The sequence below is a fragment of the Eptesicus fuscus genome, chromosome 8, assembly GCF_027574615.1.
Source record: "Eptesicus fuscus isolate TK198812 chromosome 8, DD_ASM_mEF_20220401, whole genome shotgun sequence".
Classification (NCBI taxonomy): domain Eukaryota; kingdom Metazoa; phylum Chordata; class Mammalia; order Chiroptera; family Vespertilionidae; genus Eptesicus; species Eptesicus fuscus.
This window is the reverse complement of record NC_072480.1, coordinates 79,885,268-79,909,672: the sequence shown is the minus strand read 5'-3', so window position 1 is coordinate 79,909,672 and position 24,405 is coordinate 79,885,268. Positions and strand designations below refer to the sequence as shown.

The window sequence follows — 24,405 nt, the reverse complement described above, 5'->3', positions numbered from 1 at the left end:
AACCTTCCCTGAAATAAAAAATTTCCTCACAAGTGAATTCTGCTTCCTTTCAATAGTTGATTTCTTTGGCACCCCTGCCAAATTTCCAACTCCTTCATGACTTTTTCATGTGTTGTAGTAGCAAGAGAGTAGTGGAGGTGGGGTGGTTAAAAGACCTATATTTGTCTCCATTACTGTTGTGTGAGGCAACCAGCCCAAGCTTTTATTGTTCTAATTTTTTATTGAATTTATAGGGGTGAATTGTTTAATAAAATTATACAGGTTTGGGGATGCAATTCTATCATATATCATCGGTATATTGTATTTTGTATTTAGCACCCTCCAAGTCTAGTTCCTTTCAACATAATTTATCCTCTCACCATCCTTTTCCCCAGGTAATCAACATATTGTTGTCTGTCTATGAAGGTATCTTTTTTTTTTTAATGTATTTTATTGATTTTTTTACAGAGAGGAAGGAAGAGGGATAGAGAGTTAGAAACATCGATGAGAGAGAAACATTGATCAGCCACCTCCTGCACACCCCCTACTGGGGATGTGCCCGCAACCAAGGTACATGCCCTTGACCGGAATAGAACCCAGGACCTTTCAGTCCGAAGGCCCACACTCTATCCACTGAACCAAACCGGTTTCGGCAAGGTATCTTTTTATTTTTACTTAATCCCTTCACTTTTTTCACCCAGACCCCCAATCCTCACTCCTCTCTGACAGCTGTCAGTCTATTCTCTGTACCGATGAGTCTGTTTCCATTTTCTTTGTTAGTTTATTTTGTTCATTAGATTCCATATATAAGTGAAATTATCTGGTAATTGTCTTTCTTTAACTGGATTATTTTCACTTAGGATAATACTCTCCAGGTTCATCCATACTGTCACAAAGAGTAAAATGTTCTTCTTTTTTATGGCTGAGTAGTATTCCATTGTATAAATGTACCACAACTTTTTTATCTATTAATCAACTGATGGACACTTGGGCTGCTTCTAAATCTATGCAGCCCTATGTTTATTGCAGCCCAAGCTTTTCAAAATGGGAGCTCAGAGGCATAAGCCTGACCTTTAAGGTGGCCCAAAGGTATTTTGGAGGGTGTGCTTTTGCCATAAGAGCTGTAGCAATGCAAGATGAGGCTGATGGAAGCTAAGCCTGATGGGAGCTGCACTTGATAGGAACAGAGCTAGTGCTTGGAATATGGTGACTTGCATGGGATAGAAGATGGGATATTTAAAAGTTTAAAATCTCCTCAATAAAATATCATTTGCTGAAGTCTACAGAGCTGGTTTGGAAGTTACTGTCAAAATAAAAGAAAAGAAAGTTGCAATAGTATAGAATGTCCAACAAGAGGTGAAAATGTATTGCCAATTGGAATATCCTTCTACTTTGGAGCTTTATAACTATTTTGAAGACAGGAGTTATGTGTATCTAGTATTATAAATGTACCATAAAAGGAAAAAAAAACACACAGATATTTAAACAACAGAATGAAAGCCTTCTCAAAAAGCAAAGGTTAAAATTTCATTCACCAGATCATCAAAAGAATGTTGTATCTTTATTTTCATAATATATATTATGCCAGGAACTCACCTCTTACTTATGTATAATGTGAACATTAAGGTGGTTAATGTTGGGCTAGCAACTCAATTGAAAATGCTACATAAAATAGCACTGTACTTTATATGGAACTCCTACTTCCACTTTCCCCAGAAATTGCAACTCAAAGTGCATGTGGACTTAGATACTGTTAGGTCTATAGGCTGTATGCTTCATATATCACTTATTGGAAAGCCACCTTTTGACACTGACATAGTCGAAAACACATTAAATAAAGTGGTATTAGTATATTTTGAAATGCTAACCATATTTTTCCAAATAAAGCAGAATGTGTAGAGCCACGATTGGGTTATCAGAAATGTACAGTGTAAACCATTATATCTCCTTTAATTGTTCACAGGTTAAAATCCATCAGACTGATAACCCAAAGGTCAGTAGTGAACATACTTCATTCAGAGGAGGTGTGTACAAAATTTTAAACAGTTATTCATATATCTAGTGATTAAAATGTGATTACTATTTCCTATTAAAATGATAGAAAAGATTTTACTTTGTTGATGGGCAGTGCTCATCTACTGGCAACATCAGTGCCATTTAAGTATTAGAAGGAATTGAACTGTACTTCCCAGTTTGTTCATCTGGTAAGATCTAAGTCTCTAAAAAAAATAATATATTTTATAGGGTACTGTAAATGCATCTTGATTGAAAATTATCCTGGTATTGATTTTGAAGTTTGGTTTTATGATCGGGCAAAAATACCCCAAAGAGAATATTTAAGTCAGATGACTGAAAAAAAAAAAGTGAAATTTTATACCTTCATAGGAGAAAATAAAGTTAATAGCTTGAAAGAGGATATAAAGATATGTTTGATCCATGCTAAGAAGAGTTATTTTATTTGTTTAGCACTGGAGTCTATAATTTTTTTTTTTAATTTTTTTTTTTAAACTTAAACTTCTTTTTTTTATATATATATATTTTATTGATTTTATTACAGAGAGGAAGAGAGAGGGATAGAGAGTTAGAAACATCGATGATAGAGAAACATCGATCAGCTGCCTCTTGCACAACCCCCACTGGGGATGTGCCCGCAACCAAGGTACATGCCCTTGACCGGAATCGAACCTGGGACCTTTCAGTCCGCAGGCCGACGCTCTATCCACTGAGCCAAACCGGTTTCGGCTGGAGTCTATAATTTGAGGAGAGGAATAAATTATGTCCACACAAAAAACTGTGTCAGATGTTTACTGCAACTTTATTGATAGTTGCCAAAATTTGGAACCAACCAAGACACCCTTCAATAGGTTAATGGCTAAACTTAGGTTATCCTGACAATGCAATATTATTCAGTGCTAAAAGAAATGAGTGATCTGGCCATGAAAAGACATGGAGACATGTAACATGCATACTACTAAGTGAAAGAAATCCATCTGAAAAAAACTACATACTGTATGATTCCAACTGTATGATATTCTTAACAAGGCAAAACCATATGGAGTTAGTAAAAGGTTCAGTGATTGCCAGGGGTTAAGAGAGAGGGAGTCAAGAATAGATAAAGCACAGAGGATTTTAAGGGTAGTTAAACTATTCTGTACGGCACTATAATAGTGGATACATGTTATTATAAAATTTCCAAAACCCATATAAGAAACAACACTAGGAGGGAACTCTGTAAATTATGAACTTTGATGATTATGAGCTGTCATTGTAGGCTCATCAATTCTAACAAGTGCACTGCTCTGGAGTGGCAAGCTGTGCTTATGTGGGGCAAAAGATTTATGGGAACTCTCTGTACTCTCTGCTCAATTTTGCTGTGAACCTAAATGTTCCAAAAAATAAAGTCTACTAAAAACAAAACTGCTATGTGAACTTAGATAATTCACTTAACCTCTCTTGTCCATTTTTGCATATCTAAAATGATCAGAGGTAAATAAATAATTTTAAGTGCCTTCTAACTCTACAAGCCAATCATAAATATGATCTTCAAACTGATCCATAAAAATAAATTAATAGACTATATTAAACTAATAAAAATTATAAACAAAATATCAACATGTTTAAATGTAGAATAACATTACTTTCAAATCATAAAGACAATAATTTTTATGTAATAACTAATTTTATCTACTTATATATTTTACAAGTTTTCAGTCAATGACATTGTTTCCCATGCCATTGTTTTCTATGCCATTGTTTCGACTTACAGGAAGTCAAAACAGAAACTATTTTTCTTATCTTGTGGTCACTTTCAACGTGATGGAGGCAGGGTAAATAAGAAGTGGGAAATTCCAGAATAACCTGGTATTTGAAGAATATAGATGCAAAACCATCTAATTCTCCAAAGGCAGTGAAAGCCTGCTGCATGGACTCTGTAAAGAGCTCCAATGATCATGCTAATACAGCCACCTCTCACCTACCCATTTCTATTTGAGAACCACTAATTTAGGCCATTTCGCAAACCCACCTAACTGCTGAATTAACTTGTAGGGAACTCTTTCACAACTCTATTTTCATGGATTTATTATATTCTTCTCTAGTATATGTTTCTTTTGCTCTTCTTTAGTAATTATGGCTCTCTCTGTGTGTATGTGTATCATATTTCACTTGCTAATTTTTTAGTTCCCTATAGATAATATATATGTCCCTTTCATTTTTACATGGTAACACTTAGCAATGTATTTAAATTATTGGCTGTTAAAAAAATAGATAAACACTATGTTGACTCAGAGTATTATTTCATGAATGAGGTTAGATCTAATCCTATAAGCATCTAAACTTCTACCCTAATTACTCATTTGTTCAGTAACTATTTAATAAGAAAACATATTAAGCAAGTTCATTAGTTAGAAAGATTAATGGTACCAATCCTACCTTCAAGGAGCTCATTAATGGGCAATTGCACAAATTAGTTATCTCAACACAATGTAATAAGGGCTATGTAAATATAAACAGGAGCACAGGACCAAACAGCAATAGTCCCTAACCAAGACTATGGACCACAGAGGGAGAATGGGGTTTTCCATGCACAAAACAGGAAAGCAGAGGTTGGTACTAGAAAGGGTTGTAGCAATAGTAAACATTCCTAAATGAGGTAATATATGAAATGAGTAAATTTGTATATTTGTAAGTGGAAAAAATGTTGAAACATTTCAGGAAGAAAAAGAAGGATGTACAAAGAATAGAGGCATGAACAAGATCTATTTGAGCAAGTATACATTGCTTAACACAACTGAAGCATGAAAGAATTGAGAATGTAGGTCGATAAAGCTAAACTGTAATTGATTTCAAGAGCCATGCATTGAAGTAGTTTCAAATTATCCTGACAACAAAGGGACAGGTTTTAAACAGAGAGATAATTTCATTATACTTGCATACTTGAATAATATTTAAATGAAGGGCTGGCCCTTGTAAATAAATATTTAAATGGCTCTGGCAATAGTTAAAAAAAAAATACAGGGATGGGGTAAAATGGGGAGTAATAATAAAGGCAGGGCAATAACTTTGAAAGTTGTACAAGTAATTCATGTCTAAAATGATTGACAAATATGGGGTTAGATTTGAGGCAGAGAGATCAGTTAGAAATGTCTTATGATATAACATTTTAATGGCAAATGGCATGGGCTTGAAAACAATGGCACTGGGATTGGAAATAAAGGGAAACATGCAAAATATTAAGGCAGTGAGACTGGAAAGATTGGTGTTCTATTGGGTGTGATGCAGAATTGACTTCCAGGTCTCTAATTGGTCAACTGTGGCTACAGAGGTGCTAGGGCCAGCTTCATGGATATTCAACCTGTGCAGTCACATGGGGTCTTATATGCAGAAGGGCCCCCTACTTGGCTTAATGCTCTACTGTGTCTTGAAATCCTTAATAATTTTGAGCAAGGTACTTATTTCCATTCTTCACTGGACCCCCTTAAATTATAGTGCTGGTTCTGAGAGATACTACTCACCAGGACGTGGAATAGATGAGGAAAATGAGTATTGTTCTCATGAAAAAAAATAAAAAAATGACAAGGACAGATTTGACTTTTCACTAGGTTGTGGGCTCTCTGCTAGACCTTCAGCTAGTTGCTATAGGTTTTATATGCCTTTGCCTCTGTTTTTATGTAAGGTATCTAGTATATGCTTGATATGTTATGATATTTTATATGAAACCTCCATAAAGCAGTCAAGTGAAGATGAAAGGAGAGATTCAACTGAAAGCAATGTTGGGATTCATCAGCCTGGAGATGATGGCTGATGTCTTGGAGTAGATGAGATAACCCAGGGACAGGGAACGAAGTGAAAAGAGAAGGAAGTCAGGACCTGAATTATGGAGATTACTAACAGTATAAACTGTAACCAGAAAAATGGGAGATAATATCCAAATAAGGAAAGTCATGGTTCAAGTGGTTAAGAGCAATGACTTCAAAGTCAGATTTTCTGTGTTCCAGTCCTGACTCCAAAAAGTATGACGTTAGATTTTTACTTAACTTTTCTAACCTGCAGTTTCCTCAAATAAATTATGAAAATAATAATAGTACCTAACTCACAGGGCTGCTGTGAGGGTTAAATGAGACATTCCATGGAAGAAGCTTATAATAGGATGTAGTATAGAAAAAAAAATCAGTGAGTGTTAACTATTATTTTTTTTTCTTATTATTTTTAAGAACATACAAAAAGGAGTAGATATCATAGGAGAAGACAAGAGGAGAAGAAAGGGTTTAAAAGAAAAAGAAGAAGTAGGTCAATAGTCAGATACCTGAATAATTAACCAAGGAACTGACTAGAAAGTCCCATTGAATTTATGAACAAAGAAGTAATTAATGAGCTGTATAAGAGTCCCAGTGTACCAGTACTGTGTGGGCTGATTGTTTTTGACATTTCAGAGTTTGGGCTTTAACAACTTGAAACTAAATCTCTGTATATCTGATGTTGCTACCAGTAAACATAAAATGATATCCTGTTTCTCTTCTGGATTCTGTTTGATCAATTTTTAAAAGGCCACAATGTCTAGTCTAAGAGAAACAGGCCCTTGTTGTGTACTGATACTACTGTGATTTATGGGAAAGCTGAAACTCCAGCCCCTATTATGAAGAGAGGAAGTTCCTGGCACAATTATGTTTGGACAACTTCCTCTTGGTAAATAAGAAAGATGCAAAGCAGCCCTAACCGGTTTGGTTCAGTGGATAGAGCATCGGCCTGTGGACTGAAGGGTCCCAGGTTCGATTCCGGTCAAGGGCATGTACCTTGGTTGCGGGCACATCCCCAGTAGGGGGTGTGCAAGAGGCAGCTGATCAATGTTTCTCTCTCATCGATGTTTCTAACTCTCTATCCCTCTCTCTTCCACTCTGTAAAAAAACGCAATAAAAAATTAAAAAGAAAAGAAAGATGCAAAGCAGAGCTTCATGGAGAGTGAGGCATCTGCTTTCCTTACTGCAGGGGCTGGGCTTAAAGTGGACCACAGAGACCAGCACAAAATTCTACCTAACATTAATACCCCAGTTCTAAAAATATAGAGTCCACAGTAAGACTCTGACTGATTGTTCCTTTAACAAATATTTATTGAGCTCCAGACACTATACTTGCTACTAACGGAAAATGCAAAATCGCATTAGATATAGGTTCTACAAGGAGCTTACAATCCAACAGAAAAGATGAGACAAATACATTAATAACAGTCAAACCAGGTAGATCTTGAAATGTGACATGAAAGAAGTCCAAGGTGATGGTAGAATTTTTCACAGCAAGAAAGGTGTTTGGGTGGTCAGATGATAGACATTCTTGAACACCAGGCAAGGAAATTTGAATTTTATTTATTTTACAGGAGCTCTTCAAAGATTTAGTGGCAGAACCTGAGATGTACACTGACCAACAAGTACCATGCATCTAAACCTAGGGAATAAGAAGAATAAAGATTGAATATGCGGACTTGGGGACCTGGGAACAGAATTGATAGCTAATATCAGATAGAAGCCCAGAAGCATACTGAAGTCGAGAAATGTAGTTATAATTACAGTGCAAATATTTATATATCCAAGGCTGAAATAGAACAAGGAGTCAGTGATTGAAACAGAAAGGATGTAGTCAGAATGGTAGGAGAGAAAATCTAAAAAGACATATTTAAAAAGAATTTCTAGAATGAGAAAAATAGCCCTTACTGTTATCTATAACATGTTACACTTATGCTTTCTCATTTATTCATCACAAAATGTCTTGGATAAATATTACTATTTCCTACAGATGTGGAAACAAAGGCTCAGTATTAAAAGTTTCACTCTTGTCTCCCACTTGTTGAAAAGTCACATAGCTAACGAGTAACAGAGTAAGGATTCTTACTGAGGTAAGCCTGGCTGAGTAAACAGTGGGAAGGTTCTGGGCTCAGAGGCAACAAGTCATAATTCTAGTCCAATTCTGATGTGAACTCCCAGGATGACATTTGCCTAGTCAGTTTACTCCCATAAATCTCAGGTTTTTCATATGTTTAATGAGGGTGTTCAACTAGATCATTTATTCTATAATGTTCCTTTCAGTTCTGATATTTTATGGTTCTAGGCTTTTATAATGTTGCAGTAATTTCTTGAGAGGGTGTAGAGAAGAAGTAGATGAAACATGATGATTGGCATAAACAAAAATAACTGGGTCATCTTTTAATCAGAGATATCAGGAAAGAAAAGAAAGATTAAATATACAAAATTTGAGAAATTCTATTTAGCATGCATAAGAAACTGAGCTTGTAGACTGGTTGGATGTTGGACTGAGTGGAAGTAAAAGTTGAAAATGGCTGTTAGATGTCTGATGAAACATGAATCACTATATTTGACATAAAACCCTCAGAGCTAAGCCCTTCATGAGAACTGTTAAATGAATTGTTGGAGCACTTCTTACTCTTAGCTTTTATATTTACTTTAAAGAATGGGAGGACAGAGAAGATGTGGATAGATAAATTAACTTCCAAATAAATTTGTTTACAAACTATGACCTAGAATCAAATTCAGAATTCTCACAGTGCAGATCAGAAGCTGGAGCTTATCACTCCATATTGCAGTATATTCAAACCCTGATGGCATCATTGACCAACAGCCTGGTGGCCTGATTTACTACATAGAGCAATGGCTTGGAAATCAACATACGTCAACTCTAGTCTTCACTCAGTGACAATGGTTAGGATTATTCACACGATTGTGCCTCAGTTTGGATCTGGTGGGACCTACTTTATAGGTAAAATCATCCATCTTAGTGATAGATTCTCAAAAGATACTTGATAAAATTTGAGTGTTAAAGCAAATGATATGTTCAGTGTTCAGGCTCTTCTCAAGATTTTAATATCCATTATTTCACTTGTTAAATTGAATATTATATATATATATACACACACACATACTAGAGGCCCGGTGCATGAAATTCGTGCACGGAGGGGGGTTGTTCCTCAGCCCAGCCTGTACCCTCTCCAATATGGGACCCCGCAAGGGATGTCTGACTGCCCATTTAGGCCAGATCCCGGTGGGCAGTCGGATCCCTAAACGGGCAGTCGGACATCCCTCTCACAATCCAGGACTGCTGGCTCCCAACTGCCTGCCTGCCTGCCTTCCTGATTGCCCCTAACCGCTTCTGCCTCCCAGCCTGATCACCCCCTAACCACTCTGCTGCCAGACTGTTTGCCCCCAACTTCCCTCCTCTGCCAGCCTGGTCACCCCTAACTGCCCTCTTCTGCAGGGTTGATTACCTCCAACTGCCCTCCCTTGCAGGCCTGGTCCCTCTCAACTGCCCTCCCTTGCAGGCAGGGTGCCTCCCAACTGCCCTCTCCTGCTGGCCATCTTGTGGTGGCCATCTTGTGTCCACATGGGAGTAGGATCTTTGACCACATGGGGGCAGCTATATTGTGTGTTGCAGTGATGATCAATCTGCATATTACTCTTTTATTAGATAGGATAGAGGCCTGGTACAGGGGTGGGGGCCAGCTGGTTTGCACTGAAGGGTGTCCCGGATCAGGTGGGGGTTCCCTTGGGGTGTGGGGCGGCCTGAGCGAGGGGCCTGTGGTGGTTTGCAAGACAGCCACGCCCCCTGGCAACCCAAGCAGAGGCCCTGGTATCTGAAATTTATTTTCCTTCTATAATTGAAACTTGGTAGCCTGGAGCAGAGCCAAGCCTGGGGCTCCCTCCGAGGCTGGCAGCCATTTGTGTTGGGGTTATAATTGAAACTTTGTTGCCCTAAGCGGGTGGGCCCAGCCAGGGTGTGCCGAAAGCTTTGCTTCCCCTGTTGCCAGCGGCAACCCTGGCCTGCTCTCTCCAGCTCCATTCTGCTGCCATTTGTTTGAATTTGTTTACCTTCTATAATTGAAACTTTGTAGCTTGAGTGGAGGCTTAGGCCTGACAAGGGCAGGCAGAAAGCTTGGCTTTCTCTGTTATCTAGGAAACCTTGCTCTCTGTGGCTGTAGCCATCTTGGTTTGGGTTAATTTGCATACTCGCTCTGATTGGGTGGTGGGAGTGGCTTGTGGGTGTGTCAGAGGTATGGTTAATTTGCATATTTTCTATTATTAGATAGGATATATATATATTCCTTTGATGTGCTGAAAGATCTTTAAAAATTATGAACTATTACTTTTTAAAGTAAATCAAACAAATTATAATCTTAGAATATATTGTTCAAACTACATATGAAACACTTCTAGGGTTTTGATATTCATTGAGTCCTCCTTCCTACCCTAATTCACCACCAGTCACTGAAATGTCTCCAGGTAACTACCTTCTGGTTTACTCCTTTGGAATAAAGGCCCCATTGTCAAGGTTAATTGTGGATCAGATTCCTATAAGGGTATTTGGAATCAGCAATAACCAACTTGTCTCTGAGTTTAAAACCAATATTAACATCTATGAATAAAAAGGAGCAATCTTTTCTGAAGTGCTTTTGTTTGCCTATTTTTTTTAATAAGCAATCTTTAATTATTTACTCAGCCTTGTGTCAGAGAAATTCCATGGCAGTCTGGATTTCAGCCTCAGGTCAAGGTTTTCCCCTGCTGCTGGGACACTAAGCAACTTACTGAAGTGAAAATGCTCTTTTGAAGCTCTCTTAACCTGGGTCTTTGATATATTTGAAGCAGTTGTCTCTTCAGTAGCAGCTTCGGTGCAGATACTTCAAACAAAATTATGGAACTTCAAAGACAAAATTTAAAGACAACATCGTCATTATCTTTAGGACGATTTCACATTTCTGAAGACTGTGGTTTTCTTCTTCCAAAACCTCTGGTAAGCATAGAGTCTTTGATCATGAATTGACTGGCATGCTGGTTTGTTGGTTTGTTTGTTGGTTTGTGTGATTGACTTATGTAGTTATTAAGAGAGATACAACACAAATTCCAAGTTGTTGACTTGGGGAAAAGGCTACAAATAATGCAAAGCATAATTCCCAACAAAAGAAAAGTGATAGCTTCAGCATAGGAGAGTCCAAATGAAATGTTTTAATACTTTTTTTTTTTTTTGTAATAGAATGTTGGTTCAATAAACTTATGAGAAAATCTAGTAGTTATCAAAAATGGTAGAACTTAGGTACAGATCAATTATATGGGCAAACCAATTTATTTTGACTTTATAGTGGGACAGAAAAGAGAACACAAAGGACTTGGAGTGCTTTCAGGGCTGATGGAAGGGATTAGACATTTAGAGAAAAGAGGAAGAAACTGTTGAGAAAGAACAGTACTTATTTGTTAATTCTACTTAAGGTTCATTGGGTAATGTAATTCTATTTAATTGGTTAACCCTTATCAACACTGCTTCCTCTTTGAATGTGGTCTGAGGCCTGCATTGCTAAAACTAAGAAGTCATAGAATCCACAACCAGTAACTTTTACATTTGGGCTAGCTGAAGTCTAAAGGAGGTTGGTTTGCTCAAAGTCATATTAGTGACAAAAGCATAACTAGTACTCAGGACTCTTGACATGTTTTTTTCTACTACATCGTAGATAAGGGACAAGACCACTCAGTTAAACTCGGGATCTGATATTACTATCATTGCAGTAACTTATTAGATCCACATTTTTTTCTCCCATAGGGCTAAATTGCCATTTAACTGTGTTTAAGAATGGTCTACAAGTTAATAAGCTTTTATTGAATACCTACTGTGACACTTATTTACTTCTGAGTGTTATTAGAGGAATACAGATGAAGATAACATCCATTCACTGGTCCTAAAAGCTCTGTTGTAGAACTGTTAGTTGTGAGACCAAGTGGCAAATCTGTGAGTAACTTGAGCATTAAAAATAGTAACTTCAGAGTGTTATGCAGGGTGGGACTGTAGCCCTGAGTACTGGATTATGCTGTTTGACACTGCCACTAAGATCACCAAAAGTTTCCATTTATTAGAAACTGGGGGGGATTCCAAAGATGTGGGATTTTACATGTTAGATCAGGAAAGTCCTGGGCAAACCAAAGTGCATCAGTCACCCTAACTTGCACTTACAAACTCTTGGCCCCATCAGTGAATCATAAGTGTTGCCTGCCCCCCAATTCCATTTCTATTGGATGGAGATCTAGTGCCGTCCCCACTCACTGGATTGCTATGGAGCCTGGAAGCACTTGGATAAATGCAGTTTAAAGGACTAAGAAGCCATTTATCCTGTTCCTCAGCCCACTGCTCCTTAAGAACTCCCTTCTTTGTGTATAACTTGACTCAGGAATATTCCCATTATCCACAGTTCATAAGGAGGAAAGGGCCCAGAGGCAAACAAGCTCTTTTTGGGGTTAAATATTTAAACTGAGCTAAGGAAAAATATTATAAACATTGAAGGGAGCCACAAATATTGAGTTCCTCCCTTCGTTGTTTCTACTTTGTAAATTTAAAAAATGAGAAACAATAACAACATCAAGTGTTGTCCTGAGTCAGACCATAATTGTCCTGTGGTCTGGTTGATGGAGATCCCTTAGTAGAAATTCCCATTATTGAGCTCATATAAAAATTCCCTGGCAAACTGGGTCTACTTTATTACAGTCAGAGGCCAGATATCTAACAGTGTAGTTGTTTGTTTCAGTTTTCGTTTTCTCTCATTTGTGTGAGAAGTTTAAACATCTCCCTTTCTGGGAAGAGGTGTGGGAAGTAAGAATCCACCCTGGGTTGCTCTACGGATGACGAGAGAAGGTCATCTCTCTCTCCAGGCAGCAGTACTGTTGCAACAGATCAGAAGGGAAGATATCAGTCACCAGCTTAGCCACGGGCACGAATAAGCTTTGCTTTCCTTTCCCTTAAAGCAAGTGATGGGAAGGCTGTTCCTCTAAGTCAGCTGGTTCAAAGATGCTCGTTAATCAAACTTAATGCAAATGTTCACTTCAAAGTCTCTCTGAAAAAAAGCACCGTCAAGCTAATGAGTAAGCAAACATTCTGACTTTGGGGAGAAGGGGCTGACTTGGTTTCAAATGCTCTACTCCACTATTTCCATAAACGCTCAAACATTTCCAGGGTCCAACATTTCAGTTTGGAAAATGTATATGCCTCAGACTCATGGCCATAAATATGACACAAAATCTTTGCCAGATTGTGTGTGTGTGTGTGTGTGTGTGTGCGCGCGCGCGTGTGTGTGTGTGTGTGTGTGTGTGTGTTTGGTTTGATGGGTGGGTGGGTAATTTTTCTTTAGATATAAAGAATCTGAGGAATTTAGCTTGGCAGTAAAGGAGGGACTAGGTCAATTATAGCAGAAGATAAGATTAGAGTAGAACTGAGAGACCTTGAAGATCAGCCTCAAGAATTTGGATTTCATACATCTGGTAAATGACATGATGCAACTGGCATTTGAATATTTTTCTAGAAGAATGTTAAGTTCAGGGCAGATTAGAGAAGCAGTTTCTGGATTGCACTTCAGAATGGCTCAGGGAGCGATAAAAAATACTAATGCCAGCCCTGGCGGGACAGCTCAGTTGTTAGAGTGTTGTCCCAATAAAGCCAAGGTTGCTGTTTGATCCTCAGTCAGGGTACATACAAGAATCAACCAGTGAATGCACAAGTAAGTGGAACAACAAAAATTGATTTCTCTCTCTCTCTCTCTCTCTCTCTCTCTCTTTCTCTCTCCTCTCTCTCTTCCTTTCTCGCCTCTGAAAATCAATCAATAATAAAATTTTTAAGAAAATACCGATGTCAGAGCCCCAACCTGAACAGTTAATTCAGAATCAGAATCTCTAGATCTCTAGCCTAAGTAGCTCAGTATTTGAAAAGCACGGAATAAAGAGAGGACAATGCAGGTCCCAATGAGAAAGGAAACAAAGGAGAGGAGGACTTTCACATGTGCCATGGAGCAGAAGGAAAGGACTGGTGCCAATAGTCCTGGGGATGCGGGAAACTTTATTCTTTGTAGTGATCATGCAATCATTTAGGAAAAATAAATGCATACGTACTCTCCTGTAAAATTCAAAACACTTGATAGAAGCAATGAATTCCTGCTGCTTAAAAGGAAGAGTAGCAAACTAATTGCCACAGGAGGCTATGGGTTCCAGACAGAAGGTATACGTAGGAAGAATTCAGATACTTCCCTGAAAAATTGTCACCTCTGCTAGGATCTGGGGCTTGCCTGATAGTATTGACTAGGAATTTGAGGCAATGACGGTAATATAGTGGAGATAGAGACAGAAAGCTCAAACTTCACAGCAGTTAATGTTAATCCATTAAAATGTTTTTGCAGTGACGGAGATTGGATGCCAAAATTTAAGAACCAAGAAAGGTGAACAGACCGAAAGGGGAAACAGACAGACAGAATAAGGAGAAGCAGGAGGAGGGACAGACAAGTTAGTTTGCTAGAAACCAGAATTTTAAACAATGAAGCAACTTAGAGTTTCTCAAACAGAATATCTAGGCTGTAGATAAACTTGAAACAACACGGGAAGAGGTGAGCAGGCAGACCCTACGCTTAAAGGATGAAAACATTAGGCGTAGGAAAATAGACATCATTTCAGTCCAAATGAGGCTCAGGAAGTGTATTCGTTTCTTTGGGCCGTCGTAAGAGGAGACCACAGTTTTGGTGGCCTGAAACTATGGAAATGTATTCTCTCAGAGTTCTGGAGGTCAAAGGGTCTGAAATCAGGGTGTCCTTAGACCCATTCTCCCCCCAAAGGCTCTCTCGGGGAGAATCCTTCCCACCTCTTCCATCTTCCCGTGGCTCTTGTGGTAGAATGACTCCACTCTCTTGCCTCCATCTTCACATGGCCTTGGCTGTGTCTGTCTTCTCCCCTCTTCCTGTCTTCTCTTTTAAGGACACTTGTCATAGGATCCACCCTAACCCAGGATGACCTCATCTCTCGATCATTAAATTGCATCAGCAAAGACTCTTTTTCCAAATAAAGTTACATTCACAGTTTCTAAGTGGACATATCTTTGGTTGGGGTCATCATTCAACGCACTGCAGGGAGTGAGGTAAAAAGATATATAGAGAGGGAGGGAGCTGGAGAAGTAAAACATTGTTTTGCCCTGAGATTTCCCAAACCTGACCATACAGGCATGAGAAGGTGAAAGACCATGAAAAGTGCGGGTGCAAAATACAAAACAGTCAAGGAGACACATGGCACAGTTCAATATCATTGACTGGTTTTGTCAGCACAATGTTAACTCATATTCTCCAGCATGACTTGGATATGCTGAAGAAAATTCATATCCTAAGCTGTAAAATTATAGCTTTAAGGTCAGAGGAAACTTATAATAGGAAACACGGTATGGGCAAAGGTAAGCAAGTAAGTTAGCCCACTTGAGCTCAAGTGCAGCCTTGTTTTTATGTGTGACCACAGTAAGTATGTGACTACAGTTAAATGGGAAAGGAGTCTTCTCTCCTTCATAAATTCAAACAGATAAGCTAGAATCATGTTTCTGAACGTGTGGCCTGTGGAGGGGGAGGAGGGAAGAGGAACAAAGACATTCTTGAGCGTGCATAGATTACTATGAAATTCAGTGTTTTTATTTTCTGACTAGATATAAAAACAAATTCTTATGTTTCAGTGATAACTTGCAATTGAAAGACACTTTTGTATGATTTTAGTGTTTATTTTTCAACTGAAGTCTTTTGATCCTTGGGAAATTATTCTCCGTGATTTATGAGCATTTTTTCTTTAAGACGATTTTATACATTATTCTAGTTGAGAAGTAGTAGATAGTCAATATGACAAATTCTTATTAATAGCAGAGGTAGAATTTATAATGGTTATGCTGGTTTCAGTTTCAATTCCAGCAAAATCTCTTTAACAGTTTTATAACTATCAGGTCATATTTACTCTCTTTGAACCTTATTTTCCTTATCCTATCTAATAATAGACAAATATGCAAATTGATCATACCTCCGACACACCCACAAGCCACACCCACCATCCAATCAGAGCGAGCATGCAAATTAACCCCATCCAAGATGGCTACAGCCACAGAGAGCAAGGTTTCCCAGGTAACAGAGCAAGCCAAGCTTTCTGATAGCCGTTGCAGGCCTAAGCCTCCACTCAAGCTACAAAGTTTCAATTATAGAAGGTAAACAAATTCAAACAAATGGCGGCAGAATGAAGCTTGAGAGAGCAGGCCAGGGTTGCTGCCGGCAACAGGAGAAGCAAAGCTTTCCACACACCCTGACTGGGCCCACCCGCTTAAGGCAACAAAGTTTCAATTATAACCCCAACACAAATGGCTGCTGACCTCGGAGGGAGCCCCAGGCTTGGCTCCTCTCCAGGCTACAAAGTTTCAATTGTAGAATGTAAATAAATTCCAGATACCAGGGCCTCTGCTTGGGTTGCCAGGGGGCGTGGCTGGCCTGCAAACCACCACAGGCCCCTCGCTCAAGGGGGATTGTGAGAGGGATGTCCGACTGCCACACCCCAAGGGAACCCCCACCTGATCTGGGACACCCTTCAGTGCAAACCAGCTGGCCCCCACCCCTGTACCGGGCCTCTATCCTATCTAATAAAAGAGTAATATGCAGATTGATCATCACTGCAACACACAATATCTCTGCCCCCATGTGGTCAAAGATCCTGCCCCCATGTGGACACAAGATGGCCACCATAAGATGGCCAGCAGGAGAGGGCAGTTGAGAGGGACCAAGCCTGCAAGGGAGGGCAGTTGAAGGTGATCAACCCTGCAGGAGAGGGCAGTTAGGGGTGACCAGGCCGACAGAGGAGGGAAGTTGGGGGCAAACAGGCTGGCATGGGAGTGGTTAGGGGGTGATCAGGCTGGCAGGCAGAAGCGGTTAGGGGCAATCAGGAAGGCAGGCAGGCAAGCAGTTGGGAGCCAGCAGTCCTGGATTGTGAGAGGGATGTCCGACTGCCCGTTTAGGGATCCAACTGCCCACCGGGATCGGGCCTAAACGGGCAGTCAGACATCCCTTGCGGGGTCCCATATTGGAGAGGGTACAGGCTGGGCTAAGGGACAACCCCCCTCCGTGCACGAATTTCGTGCACCGGGCCTCTAGTGTGAGAATAATACTGTATGGACATGTTATGAGCAATGAAGTAAAAAATCAATAAAAGTTAGATAGGGCTGAAGCCCCTTATAACTCTTACACGCTGGTTTGAGTCTAAAACAAAGTACCAGGCTAGTTCCAGCCCTGGGTCTTATTGACCACAGGGTAAATTAGGAGTCTATAGCCTAGATTTCTTAAGCCATGACCTATTTGAAGTAGACTATTTTATCTCATTTCATATCAAAATAAATATATATGCCAATATATATCACACTATGTGTCTTAATTTGATTTTGTAATATATAATTATTGTAAATATTACCAAATGCTTTTTTTTAAATCTTTATTGTTCAGATTATTACAGATGTTCCTCTTTTTCCCCCAATAGCTCCCCTCCACTTTATTCCCACCCCTCTTCAGGCCTTCCTCCCCCCCCTCCCTCCACTGACCTCATCCATAGGTGTAAGCTCTTTGTCCAGTCTCTTCCCGCACCCCACACATCCCCTTCCCCGCAAGAATTGCCAGTCTGCTTCCTTTCCATGCCCCTGATTCTGTTACATTCACCATTTTGTTTTGTTCATCAGGTTTTTTATTCATTTGATTTTTAGATTCACTTGTTGATATATATGTATTTGTTGTCACTTTGTTGTTCATAATTTTTTTTATCTTTACCTTTTTCTTCCTCTCCCTCTTCTTAGAGAATACCCTTCAGCATTTCATATAATACTGGTTTGGTGGTGATTAAAACTCCTTTAGCTTTTTCTTGTCTGTGAAGCTCTTTATCTGACCTTCAATTCTGAATGATAGCTTTGCTGGGTAGAGTAATCTTGGTTGTAGGTTCTTGCTATTCATCATTTTGTATATTTCTTGCCACTCCCTTCTGGCCTGCATAGTTTCTGTTGAGAAATCAACTGACAGTCATATGGGTACTCCCTTGTAGGTAACTAACTGTTTTTCTCTTTGGTGCTTTTAAGATTCTCTCTTTGTCTTTTGCCCTTGGCATTTTAATTATGATGTGTCTTGGTGTGGTCCTCTTTGGATTTCTGTTGTTTGGAGTTCTCTATGCTTCCTGGATTTGTAAGTCTATTTCTTTCACCAGGTAGGGGAAGTTTTCTGTCATTATTTCTTCAAATAGGTTTTCAATATTTACTCTCTCTCTTCTTCTGGCACCCCCATAATTTGGATGATGGTATGCTTGAAGTTATCCCAGAGGCTCCTTACACTATCTTCATATTTTTTTATTCTTTTTTCTTTTCCGGTTGGGTGTTTTTTGCTTCTTTGTAATTCAAATCTTTGACTTGATTCTCGGGATCCTCTAGTCTGCTGTTGAATCTCTGTATATTATTCTTTATTTCAGTCAGTGTATGCTTAATTTCTGATTGGTCCTTTTCCATATCCTTGAAGGTCTCACTAAATTTCTTAGAGGTTTCCAGAAGATTCTTGAGTAATCTTATAACTGTGGTTTTGAATTCTATATCCAGTATTTTGCTTTCATCCATTTCTTTCATTTGTGACTTGTTTCCTTGACTCTGCATTTTGCCTGCTTCCCTGTGTTTGTTTCTATGTACTAGGTAGCTGCTAAGTCTCCTTGAGTTGATAGAGTGGCCTTGTGTGGTAGGTGTCCTATAGGGCCCAGTGACTCAGCCTCCCCAGTCACCTGAGGTGGATGCTCTTAGTGCACCCCATTGTGGGCTGGGTGCACAGTCTTGTAGTTAAGCCTTGATTGCTGTTGGTATCACTGGGAGGAATTGACCTTCAGGCCAATTGGCTGTGATGACCAGCTGTGTCTACACTGGAAGATCTGTTGTGCAGGAGACACCCTTATGGGGCAGGACTTGCTTCAGTGGGGCTTTGGTGCTCACTGAATCTTCCCCTTGAGTGTGTCGCTTATGGATGTGAAGAGTTGCAATATGGTATGTTCTCACACTGACCACTGGGTATATTGGCTCTTGGATCTCCAAGGAGGTGCAAGGTCAGCCTCTGTCTGGAGCTGCCCAGCAAGAGCTACAGAGACACCTGTAGATTCCTCCTCTTAGTATGGGGTTTGGAAGTGCCCAGATGAGGCCCAGCTGTGATGCAAGGTTGGCTGCTGCTGCTGGGGTTTGGGCCTTCTTTTGGAAGCTCTGGGGCTCTCTTACCCAGCTGCAGTTTCACAGGTTTTAGGCGAAGAAAGGACAGGCCATTCATATGCAAAAGCCAATGTGCACAGCTTGGGTGGGGTTGTAAATTGGGTGAGGCTGGGTCTCTGGGAATCACCAGGGTGGAGCAAACAGCAATGGCTGCCAGTCAGCCCTGCACTAGAGAGGTCCCTGGGTCTGCATCCTGCACATCCATGCAGGAACAATGATTGCTGTGAGCACCTCTGAGGGAAAGCCACCATCTCATTCCTGTCCTGGTGCCAGACAGTCCAGTTTCTCCCCCTATGTGCCTGGGTCCCCCAGATTTTCACCTGGAACTGGAGTTCAGAGCAACAGGGAGCTTGTATCTCCCTCCCGGTTAAAAGAGCAGCACATCCAGGTGCCAGCATTTTCCATGCCTCTGCACCTCTTACCAGTCTCAGTGTGCTTTCTTCACCTCTCTAGTTGTGCAACTTCCACTCAGCCAGCTTTCCTGCAGTTGTGGGTAGTAGTTGTTCTGCCTTTTAGTTGTAATTTTGATGTGGTTGTGAGAGGCAGCAAGTATAGGTGTTTACCTATGCCACCATCTTGGTTCTTCCACCAACTGCTTTTATTGTGGAGCATTGGTAGTTCAGTGGTAGAATTCTCGCTTGCCACCAACTGCTTTTAATAACATATTATGGACCTATTATTGATAAAAAATGTCAAATATATATAAATTCAGGTTTGTGAGTCCAATTAATTAATCCACTGTTTTGAAATCTTACTTCACATTTCTCTTTATTAATAGTTTATTTTATTATTAATCTCTAGAAATTGGAAGACTTCTGATATATGGTAGCTCATCATTAGCCACAATATTTTTATGAAAAAATATTCTAACTATGGAAATTTTATTGCTAAATTCATAGAAGTATATTAAATAAAAATTGGAAATGTTGAAAAATATGAAACTATTTTTTTCATAGCTCTGCCACAAAATCAAAATACCTTTGGTATTTTAGGATAATTTATCTAAGAGTGTTGATGTCTGTGTGTGTGTTTGAAAAATTATAAAGTTGTAACCTATATTATGGCTGAATACGCAGCTGGCTTGCTCGCGGTGCGCGCGGAGAGGGAGGGCAGCAGACGCTGTGTGGCTGGCTTTCTCGTTTGGGAGAAAAGCAGGGCCGCCCGACTGCACTGAGGTCCAGCTGCGGTCGGGGAGAAACTGGGCTGTTTGGCAGCGGACGAGGCTTGAGAGTGGCCTTATCTCAGAGGCGCGCAGCCATTAATTCGGGCACGGAGGAACCGGCCCTCTTAGGGCGGCGCGGACGGAAACCAAGTTTGTCTGCGCCATTCTGAGACTCCGCCCCATCCAAGCTGAGCACAGCCCTCCCAGTGACTGGATTTCTCATTCGGGAGAAAAACAAAGCCCCAGCTGGGGAGAAACTGGTCTGTTAGGCAGTGGGAGAGGCTTGAAAGCTGCCTTCTCTCAGAGGCGCGCAGCCATTAATTCAGGCACGGAGAAACCGCCCCTCTAAGGGCGGAGCAGACGGGAAACCAAAGCTTGTCTGCGCCACCCTGAGACTCCGCCCCATCCAAGCTGAGCACAGAAGCTCTCCCAGCGGAGACACTGCTGAACCTCACAGCCAACTGGCTTGGAGATCAACTCCCGCCAGTGATACCAACAATCCCAACCACTCTGAACTCCAGTTTCTGGGGACACGCGGGGGACCCAGACACCTACGGGAGGGACTCTCGGCTGGTCGGAGAGTGAGAGTGACTTTTCTGTCGGTGTGGATGACACCAGATTTCAACCACTCTCATAAGGGACACATTCAAGAGGCAGACTCAGTGAGCACCAAAGCCCTACTGTGTCTCCAGCACAGCAATTCTTCCGTTATATACACAGCAGGCCCTCACAGCCAATTGGACCGGAGGTCAATTCCTCCCAGTGTACCAACAGCCATCAAGGCTTTTAACTACACCAAGACTTTCCACTCAGCCCACAAAGGGGAGTACCAAGAGCGACCACCTAGGGTGATTGGGGAAGCTGAGCTACCGGCCCCTATAGGTCACCGACCACACAAAGCCACTCCATCAACACAGGGAGGCAGCCAAAATGTGGAGACATCGAAGTATGTCACAGGTAGGAGAAATAGATGAAAGCCAACTAATGGACGACACAGTGTTCAGAACCATATTTATAAGGTTACTCAAGAATCTTCTAAAAACCGCTGAGGAACTTGAAGAGACCTTCAAGGACCTTAATGAGAATACCAAACAAATGGAAAAGGACCAGTCAGAAATTATGCATACACTGTCTGAAATAAAGAATATACAGAGTAGACCACCGCACCCGAAGAGTCAAACCAAAGAGCTGGAATATGAGGAAGAAAAAAACACCCAACCAGAGAGGCGGAAAGAAAGAAGAATCCAAAAGTGTGAGGATAGCATAAGGAGCCTCCAGGATGGCTTTAAGCATACCAATATCCGAATTTTTGGGGTGCCAGAAGAGAGAGAGCAAGATACTGAAAACCTATTTGAAGAAATAATGACAGAAAACTTCCCCCACCTGGTGAAAGAAATGGACTTACAAGTTCAGGAAGCGCACAGAACTCCAAACAAGAGGAATCCAAAGAGGACCACACCAAGACACATCATAATTAAAATGCCAAGGGCAAAAGACAAAGAGAGAATCTTACAAGCAGCAAGAGAAAAACAGTTAGTTACCTACAAGGGAGCACCCATACGACTGTCAGCTGATTTCTCAACAGAAACTATGCAGGCCAGACAGGAATGGCAAGAAATATTCAAAGTGATGAATATCAAGAACCTACAACCAAGACTACTCTACCCAGCAAAGTTATCATTCAGAATTGAAGGGCATATAAAGAGCTTCACAGATAAGAAAAAGCTAAAGGAGTTCATCACCACCAAACCAGTATTATATGAAATGCTGAAAGGTATTCTTTTAAAAGAGGAAAAAGAAGAAAAAAGTAAAGATAAAAATTATGAACAACAAATATCTATCAACAAGTGATTCTAAAAATCAAGTGAATTAAAAATCTGAGGTACAGAATAAACTGGTGAACATAATAGAATCAGAGGCATAGAATGGGAGTGGATTGATAATTCTCAGGGGGAAAGGGGTGTCTGTGTGGGGGGTACGGGAAGAGACTGGACAAAAATCATACACCTATGGATAAGGACAATGGGGGGGGGAGCTATGGGGGGGAAAAAGGAGAAACAATTGTAATAATCTGAACAATAAAGATTTATTTAAAAACAAAACAAAAAAAACTTATTTATACCATTCTCTTATACTTGGTTAAAAATTGAGGTTTTTGCACTGGTGAAGCTCAGTGGTTGACTGTCAACCTATGAACCAGGAGGTCATGGTTTGATTCCTAGTCAGGGCATATGCTTGAGTTGCAGGTTCAATCCCCAATGTGGGGCATGCAGGTGACAACTAATCAACGATTCTCTCTCATCATTGATGTTTCTATCTCTCTATTACTCTCCCTTCCTCTCTAAAATCAATAAAAATATATTTTGAAAATTTGAGGTTTTTTAGCTCCTGTTAAAGCCCCTTTGTAATATATAATAACATAATAATAATTACTATTTAGTTAGTGCTGATCTTGACCTGTATCTTGTATTATTAACCTTAACTATACTTTTTTCATCAGCACTTCACAAATTATTCGTTTGATTATAATGAATTCTGCCCTTTCCCTGAAATATACCTCTTAAATACACAGCTTTCTCTATTTCCATCCTAGTTCAGTCCAGCATCATTTCTCTTCTGAATTATTGCCTCCTACCTTGTCTTCTTATTTCCATGCTTGCCCAGCTGTAAGTCTTTCTGCAGAGCAAAAGAACTCATCAAAAACAAAAATTAAACCAGGGCACTTTGCTCTTTAAAACTTTCCAAAACTGCTCTTTAGAACAAAAACAAATGTTTTAGTATAGCCTACAAAGCCCATCATTCTACTGACCTATCTCATCAAAGTTATCTAATATTTCTTTCTTCTCACATTACTTTGCTGCAATGTCACATTGGCTCCTTTCTCTTGAATATTGTCTTTTATTTCATTTAAAAGCAGCTGTTTCAAATTTTAATCTGAGAATTTAAGTTCTAATTTTTATGATATTAAGATTTTCACCCTGCCCTAGCTGGTTTGGCTCAGTGGATAGAGCATCAGCCTGCAGACTGAAGGGTCCCTGGTTTGATTCCAGTCAAGGGCACATGCCCGGGTTGTGAGCTTGATCTCCAGTAAGGGGGCATGCAGAAGGCATCCAATCAATGATTCTCTCTCATTATTGATGTTTCTATCTCTTTCTTCCCTCTCTCTTCTTCTCTGAAATAATAAAAAATATGTTTAAAGAAAAGATTGTCACCCAACTTTCCTTTGTTTATATTTGCCTGGTTTATTTTTACTAAAATGTTTAACCTTTTTGGCTATTATTTTAAGTTTAATTTATTAAGATGACATTGATTAATAAAATTATATAGGGTTTCAGGTACACAATTCTATTATACATCATCTGTATGTTATTTTCTTAACCAAAAGTTTTAGTTAATTTAACCAGTGTTAATTTAACAAAGACTTTATTATTTTTATAAATGTTTTATTTTAATAAGTCTATTCTCTTGTAGGTTATGAGTGTGTTGAGAAAAATTATCCAAAATAAAGCAAAGGATGGTTGTGCGTTTATCCAATACTATCCCAGAGCACTAACAGTCTCCCTTTATAATTATTTAATCATTTAAGGGCTGTCCCTTTGTTTGACAAGCTATATACTATTGTTTATGTCCCAATCTCTGAAGTTACAAATTAACTTGTAGATTTTTAAGCAAAGGAGCTGCAAATGATTTCTGTTGGATAGAAAATATAACCCTAAAACATATGATGGCACTGACCTATAGGATATTTACCAATTATATATTTAATCTAGCAATTTGATTTCAACATTATTTCTTTAATTCTAAACACACAGTTTATCACCCTTTTGAAACTACTGTACCATCCTGCTGACTCCATCATTAATTAACTATCTATATTTTTGACACAAATTCCATATTGGCATGAGTCATTTTTAATTTTTTTTAAATAATACTTTGACAGGTGTAAAGTCTAATAAAAGAATAACATAAAATAAAAAAAATGATTTTAAAGGAAAGCCAAATATTGTATTATTTTTATCCATCACACTCTGGGTCTTCTGATTATTAGAATCAGGGGAAGAAAAACATGTAAAATGTCTTTTAATTTCATATCCCCTGCACCAACCTCCATCCTCTCTGCCCCCACCTCCCCCATTCTCCATGTGTTTTCTCTGAGAGGTAATTGAATGTACTCTGAACTTTGAGTC

The 24,405-nt window shown here is 39.7% G+C and overlaps 1 protein-coding gene across 1 annotated transcript in view; it reads left to right on the top strand.

Annotated features, from left to right (window-relative positions):
- The first annotated feature begins 10,656 nt into the window (after positions 1-10,656).
- IDO2 (indoleamine 2,3-dioxygenase 2) overlaps positions 10,657-24,405 on the top strand; it is a 53,558-nt gene continuing 39,809 nt past the window's right edge. The window contains exon 1 of the mRNA XM_008144002.3: positions 10,657-10,767. Coding sequence (XP_008142224.2) covers positions 10,669-10,767 — 99 coding nt within the window. The 5' untranslated portion in view covers positions 10,657-10,668. The remainder of the gene's footprint in view (positions 10,768-24,405) is intronic.